Here is a 17963-nt window from a genome sequence, read left to right as displayed (position 1 = left end):
CTATTACTTTCCTTAACCCCAGGGCTCTCCCTATCAGAGTAAGCAGTGTAGAATTTACTGAAGTCTTTGAAATATGTTAATGCTATAGTCCTAACGAGAAATGTTAATATACAAATGTTAAGATCCAAAAGTTTATTGCCAGTCAGTTGTTTAAAACACAAAATATTTCCCCATGGAAACATTAGTCCTAAAATTATGGGAATTACTGGGGTGGGGGGGGGCTAGGAAATCCTATCTGACTAATAGTAGTCGTGATCAAATACCATGTTTTGATCCTGAGTCAGCTTTGCTCCAGGCTACACAGTAGCTCCCGCAGCCCTGCCCCGATCCTGCCCCCAAACAGAGCATGGACCCCACCTCTCCCCTCGGAACCAAGCCTTGGGGTACCCAGCCCTAGTCAGAGAGGACACTGCAGGACTCAAGGGTCCATCTCCCATAAGTCCTTCCATCTTCTAGGAAGCTAGCTTCTCCAAGCCTCAGAAGTCACACCTGAATGCGATCATAAGCCCAGCATTCGAGGAGGCTCTGGGGCGGGGGATAGAAAGCTCTTCTGTGAATTATTAAACAGCCTCCGTTTCAAAGGAATCCTGTTCTGAATTGCAAAGAATTGAATTACAAATAAAAATTGAAATATAATTGTTGAAGCTGCCTTTACTATGTTTTTACTGATTTTTTGTGTTTGATTTTTCTCTTACAATAAACTCCAGCTCGTAACTGTTGATTTGGAGTTCAACTCTTCACTTCTCCCGGGCCAACTATGATTTAGTATCTCTTAAGTCTTCAAATACATGGTCTTGCTTTCACTGTGTTCCTTAATTTACTCAGGATGGACGAAACCCTTCTCGGTTTGTCTTGCTCTCTTCGCCAACAACTCCTTTCTTCTATGCTCATCTTTCTGGAAACTATCCTTTCCTTTCGGACTCACGGCAGGCTGTCCAACAGAGTGCCACTGCGGAAAGAGCCCACGTAGATGCTCTTCCCTAAGCAGCCACTCCCATGTGGCTATTGAGCCCTTGCAATGCGGTGCTGAGAAACTGCATCTTTAACTTCACTGAATGTTCAACAAACCTTACTGGAGTAGGGGTGACTTACAATGCTGTGTTCGTTTTAGATGTCCAGCAGAGCGCATCAGCCACACATACACATATATCGTTCTTTTCAGACTCTTTCCCCATCCAGGCTATCACAGGGTATGGAATACATTTCCCGGAGCTATACAGTAGGTCCTTGGTATTGACTGATTTTGTACACAGTGGTGTGTATAAGCTGATCCCAACCTCCCAATCCATCACCGCCCCCGTTTCCCCTTTGGTAACCCTAAGTCTGAGTTGAGTCTGTTTCTGTTTGGGGAGTAAGTTCTTTCGTACCATTTTTTACTAGATTCCACATATTAGTGATCTCATATGTCTTTTTCTGTCTGACCTACTTCACTTAGTACGGTAATCTCTCGGTCCACCCATGTTGCTGCAAATGGCATTATTTCATTCTACTTTACGGCCAAGTAATATTCCATCATATATATGTATCACATCTTCTTTATCCATTTCTCTGTTGATGGGCACTTGTTTGCTGCCATGTCTTGGCTAGTGTAAATTAATGCTGCAATGAACACTAGGATGCATGTATCTTTTCAAATTATAGTTTTCTCTGGATATATGCCCAGGAGTGGAATTGCAGGATCATATGGTAGTTCTATATTTAGTTTTTTAAGGTACCTCCATGATGCTCTCCATAATGGGTGCATCAACCTACATTCCCACCAGTAGTGTAGGAGGGTTCCTTTTCTCCACATCCTCTCCAGCATTTATTGTTTATAGACTTTTTGATGGTGGCCATTCTGACTGGTGTGAAGTGATACTTCATTGTTGTTTTGATTTGCATTTCTCTACTGATTAGTGATGTTGAGCATCCTTTCAGGTTTTTTTGACCACCTGCCTGTATTCTTTGGAGAAATGTCTCTCTCTCTCTCTCTCTCTCTCTCTCTCTCTCTCTCTATATATATATATATATATATATATATATATATATATATATATATATATATGCAAACACATACAAAGATGTATGAGATGTTTATATAATATAGAGATTAATACCCTGTTGGTCACTTTATTTGAAAAAAATTTCTCCCATTCTGTGGGTTGTCTTTTATTTTTTAAAATGGTTTTCTTTGCTGTACAAAAGCTTTTAAGTTTAATTAGGTCCCATTTGTTTATTTGTGTTTTTATTTTCATTACTGTGGTAGGCGGATCCATTTTAATAAATTTAAATTACAATAGCCACATAGGGCAAGTGGCTACCCAATAACATAAAGATGCTGTTATTTGTTTCAGCCTTTGACATGGATATTGGAATTGAATGTGTGTGTGTGTGTGTGTGTGTGTGCATGTGTCTGTCTGTCTGCAGCTTCCTGGCATTGTTTTCCCTTAAGGTCTCTTAAGGGATAAGCAGCCTTTTTTCTATGATTAAGACTGAAAAGGAAGGTACTGATTTTGCTCTGGAGACTTCTACAGATAAGAGAAAGTCTCTACCTGGCTATGGAATGATTAAATACATATCCATACACACACAGTGTGTGTGTGTGTGTGTGTGTGTGTGTGTGTGTAGTTTTTTTAGGGCCATGCCTGCGGCCTATGGAAATTCCTGCTCTAGGAGTTGAATCGGAGCTGTAACTGCAGGCCTATGCCATAGCCACAGCCACAGCAACTCGGGATCTGAGCCACATCTGTGACCTATGCCAAGCTCACAGCATTGCTGGATCCTTAACCTGCTGAGTAAGGCCAGGGATTGAACCTGCATCCTCAGGGTTACTAGTCGGGTTCATTACCGCTGAGCCACAGCAGAAACTCCTACAATGATCCTGTTTGCTACCAACAGGGTTCAACCTGCCTTGCCGCATGTCAGCTTATCCTACTTCCTTGTTCTATCAAATAAACTCGCTGCTAGAACTCTCCATGCTGCTGCCTCCCTCCCCTCCTCCCCCTCCCATCCTGCCCTGGGGTCCCTCTCAGGCCTTCCTCCTGCCCCTGCACTGACCAGCTCTCCCCGAGGTCCAAGTGGAATGCACACTGCCAAGGCCTGCATCAGTTCTCGGGGCCTCTGTCGCCGCTGCTTCCTTTTTCCCTGAACCGCTTCCTCCTCTTGGTCTCTGGGCCACCGTATACCTGGTCCCCTCCTCTCAGTCACTGTTGCTGGCATGGTCACTCCCCAAGTTCTAGAGGCTGCAGGGCTCATTTCTCAGCAGTTGTCTGGCATTTCTTTCTCTAGAGCTCAAGTGGTGTGCTGAGTCCACATACCATCTGTCTCCCCTCTGGCCCTCAGCTCCGAGATCCTGCATCTCACGGTCAGGAGAGGCCTGACCCAACTTCAAAAAACAAAAGAGATAAAGAGCAAGGCCACTGGTCAAATAAACCCTCAAACAGAGAAAAAATAAATGAACAAGAAAAAAAGCCATACAGGTGTTTCAGAAAACACATGTCTCTGTATTCCTGGGAACTATTCTGAGACTGACAATCCTCAACTCTCAGTCGTGGACAGTTTCTGGCCACCGTCCACGAAGGGAATATCAGGGAAGGTGGAGACAGACCGAAGGCAGAGCGGGTGTCCTGGTGGGGCTGTCTTTGTACCTGTTGCGTTGCAGGAGTCCAGGCTGCCTTCTGCCGGGTCATTGCTCATCTGTTCCTGGGTGTCTGTCTTGCTTCTCAGGGTCAGCAAAGCAGGTCCTTTGCTCCCACTTTTAAGTGTGAAGGGGAGACGGCTGGCTGGAGAAAACAATAGGACATTGTATTAATGTCAACTCCCACTGAAAGGTACCGTTGCTATCAGGAGGGGAGCTCTCCAAGTCTCCAATCACAGGCAGGTCATTTACAGAGATAAGAAAGTGACCAGGACTGGAGCCGCCCCTTGATGTGGGAGCATATGCAAACGCACACACAAATGTGGCTCCAAGCTAGGGATTCAAAGCTGTGATGATCAGAGACTTACACTGGCTAGAATATCATGCTTCTGGCCTTGCCCAGTGGACTCTGAGAGTGAGCCATCTGAAAGTGGCTTCAAGAGTTAGACTTGACTTGGCTGATTTTCTTAAGGGGCTTCTAGGTCAGCCTGCACTGCCGACCTCCTCCAAGAGGAACCAAAATGTAAAAAATGTGAGTATGTGTGTGTCTTGGTGGGTTGGGAGGTGAGATGAGGTCTAGAGGGAATGTGCAGGGCCAAGAGCTAGACTGACTTGCTCGTTTAACACAGCACCGACCTATGTTCAGCTTAGATACAAACCGCTTAAGAACAACCCAGGAATTGTGCTGTTCCTTCATCAGACCTGAGTCTTAAACGCATTTTTGTGACACAGTGATATTGGTGTTCTCTTATCTGAGATTCACTTTAACCTTCTCGACTATAGACAGTGTGATACCTGAGTTGTTAGTTTCAGTCCACATCCAAGGGGTAAGCAGTTATTAACATTTGAGCGCCTTGATCAATGATGCACTTCAGAAGTGTTTCATATGTGAGAGAAACATCAAATCTCATACTCTGCAGGAGTCACTGTAGATTCAACTGTCTTTTTTTTTTTTTTTTTTTTTTTTGCCTTTTAGAGCTGCACCCACAGCATATGGAAGTTCCCAGGCTAGGTGTCTAATCGGAGCTACAGCTGCCAGCCTACACCAGAGCCACAGCAACGTGGGATCCGAGCCGTGTCTGCGACCTACACCACAGCTCACAATGCCAGATCCTTAACCCACGAGCGAGGACAGGGATCGAACCTGAATCCTCATGGATCCTACTCAGGTTCGTTAACCACTGAGCCCTGAAGGGAACTCCTAGATTCAACTGTCTTTATTGCTGGTCACACTAGAGGGTTTGTAATCAGAATAATGGGTATAGAAACGGTCTTTCAGGGGTGAAATGAATGGAATTTAAGAAGAATGAACTGGTTAGAAAATCCTGGCCTCTGAATGTTGCTACAAAGCAGGTAAAAGACACTAGCAGTTCTTTCCAGGTCTGGAAGCTGCATGTGGAGGGGCCTCATATCTGGTGGGACTCAAAGGTGAGCTGGACGCTGCTGCTAGAACAGCACCGACTTTTCCTGAGGGACCGTCTCATGAGAGGCCAGAGCAGAATGCCTAAAAGGACAGTGAGCAGTGCCCTCACTCCTGGCGGTCTCTAATCACAGGCAGACAATTCGTCTTTCAGTGTTTTTGGGCCAGCATGTGTGTCTGTGTGCGTGCTGCTGAACAAAGGCCTGTCTGTGCCTTACTGCACCCATGGGGTACCCAGGGAGCAGGGAGACAGGAAAGTGCCCTGTACCCTTCACCCAGCTCTAACCACCGGGGCCTCTTCCACTAAGAGCCTGTGGGTTTCAAAAAACATCAAAGAGGCTTGAGTCAGTTTGCAACTACAGCTCTTCTGCTATTGAAAGTAACCTGTTGCAGTAAATGTGATTTTAAATAATAACAAGTTTTTTACATTTTCTTGAAAACAAATAAGAACGTGTGGATTCATCTCTCGCATTTGCAATCTGAAAGGCTTTCTGATCCAGTGGCAATTGCCCATGGCCCTGGCTATATCCAAAGGAAAGAGCTGTGCCTGTGAATGCTGTCCTGGTTAACCAGGCTTGAGATGACTTTTTTTTTTACTTTTTATTTTTTGCCTTTTTAGGGCTACACTCACAGCATATGGAAGTTCCCAGGCTAAGGGCTGAATAGGAGCTGCAGCCACGGGTGTACACCACAGCCACGTGGGATCTCAGCCACATCTGTGACCCACACCACAGCTCACAGCAATGCCGGATCTTTAACCCACCGAGCAAGGCCAAGGATTGAACCCGCATCCTCATGGATACTAGTCGGGTTCATTAACCGCTGAGCCATGACAGGAATTTCCGAGATTACTTTTTGACATCCACGCCCTCAGGGGCCCAGTGTTGCAATAAAACCACGAAAGAGCAAATCAAGAGTGCCCTTTGTGTCCAGATCTGGATAAACTACACCTTCCTAGCACACCTCCTGCCCCCAAAGCACCGAGATGTGAGTTCACGGAGCAGAGAAAGGCTGATGTGGCCAGAGTGCGGCACAGGTGGGAAAATCCTCCAGTGACTGGCCACGCATCGAGCGGGTATTGTTCTTTTCTTTTCTTTCTTACCATACTTACCTGAGTCACATGGAGGCTCCCAGGCCAGGCAACAAATCAGAACAGCAGCTGCCAGCCTACACCACAGCCATAGCAAACGCCAAATCTGGGCTGCATCCGTGACCTACAGCACAGTTTGTGACAATATCAGATCCTTAACCTACTAAGCAAGGCCAGGGATTGAACCCGCATCCTCACAGAGACTCTGTCAGGTTCCTAACTCTCTGAGCCACAGTGGGAACTCTGAGAGCGTCCTTGTTCTCACTGGGAGAAATGGCAGTGTGCTGAGGTCAGAGGTGACATGGGTTAAATCAGAAATGTCAAGTGGGGGTGTGGGGCTCACCCTAGCCTCTTTTCATAGGGGCCCAGGAGTCTGCTCTCATTAAGAAGGATTCTTGGGCCGGGACCCCTGAACATCACTGGCAGAAAAGCTGGGCGCCGTGCGTGTCGGGAAAAAGGCAAGGACGGAGGAGCGGAGCGGAGGGCGGGTGAGGACCAAGCTCGTCAGAGCAAACCAGACCAGAAGCGCGCCGGACATCAGGCCTTTCAAATGCCGCATCCGGTCCTCTGCCTGCCGTCGACAGCAGGGCAGGGAGTGCGGGAAAGCAGACTCCCAGGTACGTTTGGGTGCGTGTAACTATAAACTGGTGTTCCTGGGCCTCTGGGCTGCGTTCTTACCCTTCATGTATACATAACGAACGAGAAAGCCGGGGTCACAGAGGTCTGAAGTGAAAAATCAGGTGACAATCGTTCGTAAGTAATTCCTAAGTCCTGTGTATAGATTCTGGAATGTTTTATTGGTGAGAGGATGGCTTTCGATATGCAATAAATATTTTGGATTAAAATGTCCCATAAGACTATGACTTATTTTAAAACAGCTTAACGAAAGTTTAATCGACTCCGAAGCGGCCCATATTTGAACAGAGCACTTGGAAAATTGTGATCTACGTACATACGGTGAAACCATCAGCCTAACGTTTCAAGTAATCAGAGTTGTGCGGAAACAAAAACCCCAAATGGAGCAGATGCTGGAGTCGGGTGCCGTGTTAGTGTTGACATTTCCCCAGTGGCCCTGGATCAGTCGCGTCCCAGGCCTCGTGTCTGGCACGTTCATCACATCCTTGACGGAGGCTATGAATCCTGCCTCCTCCCGGCTGCCCCCAGTCTGCCTAGAGCCCGAGAAGTGCCAGGAGTCCCCAGGCAGGGGGGCCGGAGGCGGGGGTGGCCGCAGTTTGTCTCTCCTGAGCTCTCCAGCCTCTAGCTCTGTGTGGCGGATCATGCATAGTCCTTTAAAGTTTCAGGACACGCTAATGATCTGTGTCTGCAGGACTAGAGCCAAAGCTTCTTTCTAAAATAAAGGGATGGAGTTCCCATCGAGGCTCAGCAGTAACAAGCCTGACCAGTATCCATGAGGCTGGGGGTTCGAGCCCCAGCCTCGCTCAGTGGGTTAAGGATCTGGAGTTGCCGTGAGCTATGGTGTTAAGTTGCAGACACGACTTGGATCCCATGTGGCTGTGGCTGTGGTGTAGACTTGCGGCCGCAGCTCCTATTTGACCCCTTGCCTGGGAACGTCCACATGCCGTGGGTGGGGCCCTAAAAAGACAGAAATAGATAAGTAAATAAAGGGAACGGATAGCAGCTTCCCCTCCGCCATGAAGACTGTGGGTGAAGGACATCCAAGCTCGGTAGGAAGTGCAACTTCTCAAGAAGAGCCGGGACAGGTGCGGCGGGCGGCACCCTGCGCTGACCGGGACTCTCCCTGCCTGGAACTGGAACAGTGTCCAGGACGGAGTTTCAGGAACAAACAGGCTGTTGTCAGACCCGGGCAAACAGGAACTAAATCACAAAGGGGACCCTTGGGACCCTTGAGAGAAATCCATGAATTCACGCACTAATGAAACAGGAGTCTGCGCTGCCCACCTGGACTCAGCCCCAGATCTAGGGCTGTCGGAGTGACCGTTCCACAGTCAAAGTGACGGGCACAGAGGAAGTGTGTGTTGGCCCTTCTGTGCATGCCCAGCCCCTCGGGCAGGCCAGCAACACCCAGGGGCGACTGGTCTTCCTTGAAAAGCTCTGATGAGCAGACCTGTGTGAACTGGGAGCCCTGGGGCTGGACCAGCAAGCCGGGCCCTTGGCAGGGGCCCTGGGCTACACGTGGGCCAGGGGCCGTGGTGGGGCCCCCAGCTGCAAAAGCTGGCAGCTGACTGTGGACAGTGGAGAGAGAATGAGATGGAGCAAAATGTCACCTCGGCAAGTGCCGGGGCCGGGAGCTGGTGACACTCACGTGCCTTTACGTGCCTGAGCCAGTGCTGCGTCCTCATTCATACTCAAAACCAGTGGGGCTGAGAAACATACAGACTTAAAAAGCTTCTGAGATAAGTACTTACGTTTTTGTACAGATGAAAGTAAGGATTTAAAGATTTTTAATAATAAGATGAAAAACATTAGTCCTAAGCCATATGCTGGATACAACACTGAAAATCGGCCAACAGAAGCTGCACGTGTGCCAAACCCATTTCAAAGCCCAGCCCTTCTTCCCTCCAGCGAGCCGCCCTTCGGCAGAGCCCAGGAACGCTGTGTTCTGGGGCCGCGAGAAGACCGCGTGCTCCGGCAGAAGGACGTGTGCAGGAATCACAGAGTCCAGGGGGCGAAGGGGAGAAGACGGGGAGAGGCGGAAAGGGCACACGCTTGTGCACATGTGCACACGCACACTAGGCCCCCTTCAGAGTGGGAGGGCGGCGGTGTGGAAGGCCAGTCAGACGGGTCAAGGCCCAGGCGAGAGGACGGCGTAAAGCTGCCGGACACAAAGCGGAGGATGAGCAGCAGCTCCAAGACCAGGGTGGGGCGCTTCCTCCTCTGGGAGCTGGGCTCAGCAGTTTGGAAAAGCATGGGGCTCGAACCTAAATCCCAGCCTCCATGGCCTCTGCTGTGGAACCACTCAAGTTACTGCAGCCAAGTGCGGGCCCTGACCTGCCCCTGTCCCACGGGAGCGGTCAGTTGTCCCCTTCTTCTGCCATCCCTGGGAGGCGAGCTGCCCACGGCAGGCCTCTGCATAGAGCCTAGACCACGCAGCAACGTCACACACTGAAGACAAACCATGGCCATGGCAGAGTCCTGACAGAAAGGCCACCGCGTCGTTCTCAGTCGGGACAGACCAGCCCCAGGAGCCCAGGTGCCAGCCCTGTAGCCTGCACTTACCGAGGGTCAGGGAGTCCTTCAGACAGTGGAGCCCCGAGGCCTGGCATGTGAATCCCCACACCCATACGATTTATGATGATTCCCAACTGCTCTGGTCTGCGACATTCACAGTACAGTTGCTTAAGGGCAGCCCCTTCCTTTTATTTTCTGAAGGAGCTCATGCACACTGCAGGTTCAGGCAGGGAGAGAGGGTGCTTCGGGCATGGAATGCGAGCCAGGGGACACCCAGGGGTGGGTTCTGATGCGCAGGATCTGACGTCGAGGGAGCCCCTGACCTTCTATGAGAGGGTGGAAGCAATGCTAGCATCTGCTGTGAGCAGGTCTCAGAGGATTAGGTCTGAGAAGAAGATCCTGGATTTGGAGACATCAATGACCCGTGAAGAGTTTGAGCCGCGTTCCGGGCAGGGAGCTGCCGTGTGGAAGAGACAGGAGAGGGGCCCACATGGAGAGCATGCCGAGACTTTCCTCAGGCCAGTGGAGCCCCTGGAGCTCAGCTTTAGAAAGGGAAGAAGCAGCTGATGGTGACAGGGACCCACGTTTAGGGACAAGACAACCAGGGCACCGGGCCTGACCACGGTGCGAGGCACTGGATGAAGGAATAAGGGTTATGCCTCATTGGAGGAGAGAGGACAGCGCTCTTCCTCTGCCTTTGGAAGGAAGGAGATGGGTGAAGACAAAGAGAATGAGGAAGAGTCAGAGAAGGCACTCGAGATGGTTTTGCATGTTTTAGTGAAATGGAATATCTGTGAACGCAACTTTTTTCTCTTCAATAGCTATTCTCGGTTTTTACGAAATGTTGCAATTGTGATACATACGCATAATAAAATGTTATCATTTTAACCGCTTTAAAGTGTTGGGTTCTGTGGCATTAAGTACATTGATACTGTTTTGCAGACATTGCCACCATCCGTCTCCAACACTCCTTTCAACTTCTCAAAGTGAAACCCCGTGCCCATTAAAAACTACTTCCCCATTCTTTTCTCCCGAGCCCTGGAAACCACCATTCTGCTTGCTATCTCTGTGGACTCAGCTACTCCAGGAACATTACATAAGTGGAGCCACACAGTATGTGTCCTCTTGCAACTTGCTTATCTCACTTGACATCACGCCCAGGCTTCGCCCACGCTGTAGTTAGTATGTGCAAATTCCTTCCTCCCGAAGGCTGAGTGATACTCCACTGTGTAGACAGACCAAATTCATATATCCCTTCATCCCCTGATGGATACTGGGTTGCTTCTACCTTTGGGCAATTGTGAATCATGCTGCCGGGGATACGGATATATAACTATCTCTTTGAATTCCTGCTTTCCCAGCTTTAGGGTGTATTTCCAGAAGTGGAATTGCTGGATTATATGATAATTCTATATTTAATTTTTTGAGGAATCACCATACTATTCTCCATGGCTGCTGCATCATTTTTACATTCCCATCAACATGGCATAGGATCCCATAATTCCACAGCCTCACCAGCAATGGTTATTTTCTTTTTTTCCCCCTCTTTTAAATGAAAAGCTCTAATGAGTGGAAGTAGTAGTTCACTGTAGTTTGATTTGTATTTTCCTAAAGCTTAGTGATATTAAGTATCTTTTCATGTGCTTATTGAACATCTGCATGTCTTCTTAGGAGAAATGTGTGTTCAAGTCCTTTGCCCAGTTTTTAATCAGATTGTTATTTTGTTGTTGTTAAGTTGCAAGAGTGCTTTATACAGCCTGGATAGCAATGAGATATATTTGCTTTCCAAATATTTTGTCTCATTCTATGAGCTGCCTTTTCACTATGTTTATTGTGCCCCAAATTAAAATTCGGTGTTTTATTTTGGATGAAGTCCAACGTACCCCTTTTGTTTTGCCCTCACCCGCGGCATGTGGAAGTTCCTGGGCCAGGGATGGAGTCCTCGCCATGGAAGTGACAACACCGGATGCTTCACCTGCTGAGCCACCAAGGTTCCAACTTATCCCTTTGTCATTGTTGTCTCTGCTTTTGATGTCATATCCAGGAAATAATTGCAAATCCAGTCTCATAAAGCTTTTCCCCCTTATATTCTAAGAGTTTTATAGTTTTAGCTCATATGTTTTGATCTTTAGTCAATTTTGAGTTAATTTTTTTTAAGTGTGAAACATAGCATGAATTTGTCATCCTTACATAGGGGCCATGCTAATCTTCTCTGTATAGTTCTAATTTCAGTATATGTTGTACCAAAAGAAGAAATGAGACAAAAATCTTTGAAAGAAATGCATAAACATAAATATATGAAAGTAAAACTGTTTATGGTATACTCAGAGGAATGAGTGTTCTCACTTCCTGAGTGGGGGTTCATTGTACTTATCTTGGGCCCGCCAAGAGTTTGTCACTATTTAAGCCCATCTCCGCCTCCTGGACCCTCAGTAAAGCTTTTCCTTAAGGTTCTGACTCTGACTCACAAAATCTTTCCCACTCTCAATACCAAGCCAGTGGGGACACAGCAAGATTTTTAGGTCCTCTTGTCATTTTCCATAATTTATAGATGGAAGCTGTGATAAGGACACATCCCAAATAGTTTAGATTTTGACTTAAACCAGGAAGGGTAGTTTGAAAGCCTGTACATGGAGAGTCTATACCCTCAGACACTTCCCATCCCTGGAAGAAACAAAGGATTTATTCTTGGGAGAAACTAAACCAGAGGGACTGGGAGGAAGACACACTGTCTGGGCAGAAGACTCGGAGCACCGCACACACAGGAGGGCAGAGCTGAAGCTCGAGGCCAACAGGAGCACAGTGACAACCAGCATTTCGGACAGCAAGGCGCACCCCCCATTGCCGCAACTGCCTCCTCCCATCCTCCCGCCAGAGTGTGTGCCTCCAGGCATATACTCCTGCCCCCACCCCTGCCCTGACAGGAGATAGGAGGGCTTTTCCCAGTAGAAAAAAAAAGAAAAGACTTTTTGGTACTTTCCTCTGTACCAAAGAAAAGACCTATTGGTCCTGACATTTGCAGAAGTCTCCCCATGCAGATACGACAGCAGACACGACAGCAAGCTCTTCAGGCCACAATCCCTAACTCTCCTCCACACTGCACTAGACCTTCCAATTTGTGTTTAGTGCCTCCCTCTTCAATAGCAAAGGCTGATCGAAGATAATACAACATCAAGGGAATCTCCTAAAATGATAAACAGCCAAAAGAATCTTAGAAAGAGACCACACAGGGGAGAAAAATTCTTAACACTATAATATTCTCAGAGAGAGAAGGAAATACATTACATTCATGGAAAGGAATGCTATAAAAGGACTAACTGGAGAACAGTAAAGATTTTTTGGAAATTAAAAATAGAATATTAAAACCTGTAAAAATCAGTGGAGAATTTCAGGGATATAACTGAAGAACCTTCCCAAAAAGTTGAGCAAAAATTCAAAAACACCAAAAGAAGAAAAAAGATAAGAAAATACAAGGATTGGATTAGCAATGAGATCCTGGTATGAAGCACTGGGAACTATGTCTAGTCACTTATGATGGAGCATGATAATGTGCAAAAATAGAATGTGTACATGTATGTGTCACTGGGTCACCCCCAAAAATTGTATTGGGGAAATAAATATTAAAAATAATAGTAATAAAGAAAACACAAGGATTAATTCAATACAGAAACAATTACAATAGCAATAGAAGAGAAGGAATTGTCAGATAAATAATACAGGAAAATAACCCAGGACTGAAGCATGTAAATCTCTGTACTTAGATGTCACAAGCCTAGGACACAAAATATAAAGAGACCAGGACAAGTCACTGTGAAATGTATCATCAGTGGAGAGGCAGAACAGAGCCTAAGAGTCTCAGAGAAGGAAAGGGGCCCCAAAGAAAAGGGAAGGAGAATGGTGTTCCCTCCTAAAGAACATCACCGGCAGTAGAGGACAGTGAAAAAGGGGGTTTCCACCCAGAATTCTGTACCCGTTGAAAACATCATGGAGGGAGGAATAAAGATATCTTCAGACTTAGACACTCTCAAAAACACCTCTCAGGTCAGAACGTCACCTGATGATAAGCTCTAACAAAGTGAGGGAACAAACCAAGAAAAAGAGCAATGTGAGATAGTGGGACTCCCAGGATAGCGATGATAGGAACCCCCAGGAGAACAGGGGTGCAGCAGATGTAAGCCTTCAAGTGGTGCAGAGCTGCAGGTGGTGGGAGAGTGCTCCGAGGGAAATGACCGGTGGAGCTCATAGAGTACTTTAAACGTGTTTGGAATAAATTTGGAAACTGTATGGTTAGCGGCGAGAAATCTGTTAGTGCCCCTGGGAGAAAAAAAAAACACAAAAGACTAAGGTATAGCAAAAACACAAAGCATAGGAAAAAACGCTCATACTAATTGAAAGGAAGATAAAAGTTATCCAAGAGAAAAAAATGGAATCCGGGTGCCCTAACTGGCTCAGGCATGAGGAATATTTACAAGGAGCAAATAATGCAGATGCCACCGCTCTAACCAACAACTGTGATCTCAACACACTGAGCTCACGAGGGTGAGCAAGGCAGGTGCATGGCAGGAGTGAGCGTCACAGAAACTCAGTTAGCCCATCTGATGCGACTGCTAAGAGGTAGGAGCTGTAATACAATTTTAGGATGAATAATGTGAGTCCAGTCTCAAGAAGTGGAGGCCTGTCCCAACCAATCCTCTGTCTGGCCAGGCCACTGACGCAGTATCGTCTCAGTTCCAAGGCCTGAGGTCCTTGGCTGTGCACGGTCAGAGTCCTGAAATTGGTAAACAGCAATCACAGGAGACTATGCGTGGTTCTCCGTGTCTGGAGATCTTCCTCAACTATGACGGAGCTCCGCCCTGCTGAACCCATCATAAGGGGACAAAACCATTAACTTGAAAGCGTATTTAATGCACCTAACCTACTGGACATCATGGCTTGGCCTAGCCTGCCTTAAACATACTCAGAACAACTTCCTTAGCTCACAGCTGGGCAAAATCGCCTAACTCAAAGCCGTTTTACAAATATCTTCTGCAAGTTGTTGAGTACTCTACTGAAAGTGAAAAACAGGATGGTTCTAAGCGTACTGGCTGTGCACCCTCCTGATCATGGGGCCGAATGGGAGCTGCAGCTTGCTGCCACTGGTCAGCATTGGGAGAGGATCACACCACATGTCACTACCCTGGAAAAGATCAAAACTCAAAACGTGGAGTGCTGTTGCTACTGAATGGATATCGCTTTTGCATGATTTTAAAGTTAAAAAATCGTAAGCTGAAATCATAAATCGGAGACTTCCGTAGTCTTAGAAATCAAGAACGTCGTAAGGAACAGCAAAATATATTAGACGTTTTTAAATGGAGAGGATTAAAAAGAATAAATGGAGAGAAAGACTGACTCATTATAAAGGGCTTTCTAATTCAAATTGAGCTACTCAAAAACAAAATGTGCTGTCTTGTACCCCTGGGATTAGAACTGGGTCCTTGGCGGGTGAGACAGAAGGGCAGTCATCAGGGCTTTCTTGCCCCCACTGAGACCAACTTCCAGCGTGAAGGGTTTATGATGTAATGCATTTCATCATTTCCCCTGAACCTTGAACTAGGAAAGTAGAGTTCAAAAATATTTACGTGTTAGGTAAGAAACGATTTCATCCCCAGTCCAAGTCATTACTTTGTAACTTGAACACACCGTACTGCTTTTTATTTCTTCAAGGAAAATGACATTTGGGGGTATGAGTTAAGACCCAGATGAACTGTCTAGGAAGGATGGTGGATCTGAACTCCTCAACTGCTCTGCAGAGGCTTTGCTGTCATTCCTATTTCCTGTCCATACTCTAAGTGCCACTTACGGTCTCTGACGTCATAAGTGGTTCCAGACTCCATCAGTGGTCCACCATGAATTAAAAAGCAATCGAATCCAGATGCTTTTTCTGGTAAACAGTTCCTCCGTAGGAAACGTAAACAGGACAGGGGCATGCACTGACCTTGCTACCACACTCACTCACACGTGACAGGGTCTTTGTCCCTTCCACCTGGTAAGCATGAGAACCCCCTTTATAGAGTCAAAGGTCCCAGATATCACCCATCTTATACATTTTTCTGCTCCTTCTTTTAATTACTTCATTGATTGTAATGTTTTCAATGACATAAAATGAGTACAGTCTACATAAAAAAGACAGATAAATAAATTAATAGAAGCTAAGGCTCTAATAAAATTCCTACAGCTGCTAAAAATTTCCTCTGAGGACTACTGATTACAATCTTGCCACCTCTAGCAACAAGCTACTGGTGCTAAAATCCTGGTTTTCATGGCATTACACTCTTGTCCAAACCTGATGATGCCAAGGTGATTTCCTACATGGGCACTAAATCACACATTTACATATTTCATCAAATATACTCTCCCCCAATTTTCTGAAGTGGTACAGAATTATTTACGTGATTATGTCTGATAATTCTACCAGATGGACCTTTACAGAAATCTCTTTCCAAGGCACGTCCACTGTTAGGATATAAAGCAAATATGGTGGGTTTCTGGCTCCATTTACCATTGTCTGTGAAAACAGAATGCGGTTCCCTCTGACCTAATCCTGCTCTGTTGGTTTGTAACTATGACACAAGTTACTCATATTCATGCCAAAGCAATGCCAGGTGAGGTAAGACACTTGGGAAGTCTGTTATATATAAAGTTAGGTCTTTATTCCTGCTGAATATGCTAATAAATCAGACTTCACATCACACCACATCTTTTTTTTTTTTTCTCTTTTCAGGGCCACACCCTTGGCACACGGAAGTTCCCAGGCTAGGGGTCGAATCGGAGCTACAGCTGCCACCTTACACCACAGCCACGATAACTGGTGATCCAAGCCACGTCTGCGAGCTACACTGCAGCTCACCGCAATGCTGGATCTTTTAACCCACTGAGCGGGGCCAGGGATCAAACCCTCGTCCTCATGGATACTGGTCAGATTTGCTTCTTCTGGGCCACAATGGGAACTCCCCACATCCCACCTTTGCAGGTAAAACATGGCCTACTGATCTTATGAATCCTTTCATTAAAATGTGTTCAAAATCTATAAATCTATATTTCATACCCAGAAGCTTAAATTAGACAGCATTTTTCTTTGAATTCAACATAATAATAATTCTTCTCAATGCAACATAAATGAAACGTGAGCAAGGCCCCAAGCACCCTCTGCTTTAGAGAATAAAGTGAAGGATTAGTCCTCTCACTCCTATTTCTGGTTACACACAGTCCAGACAGGGCATGAGATAAATGCACAGCCGTGACTTCAAAGCAGATGTGGCCAGAGCCACAGTCACTGGGGTTCCTGCTGTTCAGCAGCGGTGAGCATCCCCAGCAGGCGAGGCTGTGGAACTCTGACCTGGACGGCAATTACAAGCCTGCGATTCCCTCTAGACTCTCCCCAATTTCTCCCTTGCCCATGTCTCCCCTTGTTTCCTCTCTGCGCTGCTTTCTTGGAAGCTGGGGTGAGTGCTTACTCTCTAGTACATAACCATCTCCATGTTCTTTACATTACACCATGACAATCCCTGCAAAAATAGTGAGGCTCTACTGTCCTCTCTCACGTGAAAGTCCACGTGCTTGTACTCTGCAGAGGGGTGTGCTCACGAGGGCACAGGCAGGAAGCAGTGAAGCTCGAAATCCCAGTCACGTCTGTCACGCTCCCAAGCCCCTGGTGGGCTGAGCAGATTCCGAATCTCCCAGAGATCAAAACAGAGCACTTTTCACTACAGTCGTTAACAACCCTATACGTCAAATCCCTTATTTTAGAAAAAGCAGGGAAGCGAATGACCTCTAGTCTTTTCCAGAGAAGGAAAGTCAGACCTGAATTTTAACTATCTCATTTAGAGCTTTGTTTACAACACAAATGCTGTTTCTGATTAGCTGCCTCAAACTGATTGCTTCAACATTTTCAAGCCAATTTTGAAGGTGTATGAACGTTCAACAAGGAATGAAATAAGGGTCTGATTTTTTAAAAAAAAATTTCCCTTGAGGTTAGTCTATGGATTTTATTCAGATAATAAAATTCCTCTAAGAGATGCTGGAGGGCAAAAAAGGAGCTTTATTTCACTGAGCAGTGCAAGCCATGAATTGTATAAGCTACTCCAGAATCAGGACTTTTTTTTTTTTTTTTTCTTTTTTGGTCTTTTCTAGGGCTGCACCCGTGGCATATGGAGGTTCCCAGGCTGGGGGTCTAATCGGAGTTGTAGCCACAGCAATGCGGGATCCGAGCCGAATCTGCAACCTACACCACAGCTCACGGCAATGCTGATGCTTAACCCACTGAGCAAGGCCAGGGATCGAACCCGCAACCTCATCGTTCCTAGTTGTATTCGTTGACCACTGAGCCACGACGGTAACTCCAGGATCAGGACTATTCAAGTTTTTCAGTATATGCCATGGGCTTAAAGTCTGTAGCATATGCTTCACCAAAATCAAGTTAAAAAGTCTGAGGATTAGTCGGTAAATCACTACATATAAAATGACCTTTTTTTGGTATGCATATGCAGGATCACACGAGCAAGATTTGATGCTGGAAGATTTTTCCATACCTTCATTATGCAAGATTGGAGATTTATTTAAGCTCACAGAATTATGACGCTGGAACCAGAGAAGACACTCGAAGTCTCTAAGTCTAATCTCCCAGGGGCTCAGATTTCTCCTGCACAAAA

At 46.4% G+C, this 17963-nt stretch overlaps 1 protein-coding gene and 1 non-coding gene across 11 annotated transcripts in view; both read right to left on the bottom strand.

Moving 5' to 3' along the window:
- PDE10A (phosphodiesterase 10A) overlaps positions 1-17963 on the bottom strand; it is a 568650-nt gene that overhangs the window by 319011 nt on the left and 231676 nt on the right. For 9 of the 10 annotated variants that reach the window (XM_085021693.1, XM_085021749.1, XM_085021775.1 and 6 more), the window contains one exon: positions 3627-3761. The exons of the other annotated variant lie outside the window; for it this stretch is intronic. In XM_085021693.1, the coding sequence (XP_084877819.1) occupies positions 3627-3675 (49 nt within the window). In that variant the 5' untranslated portion in view covers positions 3676-3761. The remainder of the gene's footprint in view (positions 1-3626; positions 3762-17963) is intronic. 10 annotated transcript variants of the gene reach the window in all.
- LOC146405878 (U6 spliceosomal RNA) lies at positions 11430-11532 on the bottom strand. Its single transcript, XR_014832519.1, has one exon. It is a non-coding gene; the product is annotated as a U6 spliceosomal RNA (small nuclear RNA).

Source organism: Sus scrofa, chromosome 1, assembly GCF_054392235.1.
Source record: "Sus scrofa isolate SSC_HxYL_T2T_F1_AM1 chromosome 1, Sscrofa_HxYL_maternal_Yorkshire_Landrace_v2.0, whole genome shotgun sequence".
Lineage (NCBI taxonomy): Eukaryota > Metazoa > Chordata > Mammalia > Artiodactyla > Suidae > Sus > Sus scrofa.
Note: the sequence above shows the minus strand (reverse complement) of the source record. Positions and strands in the feature narration are given on the sequence as shown.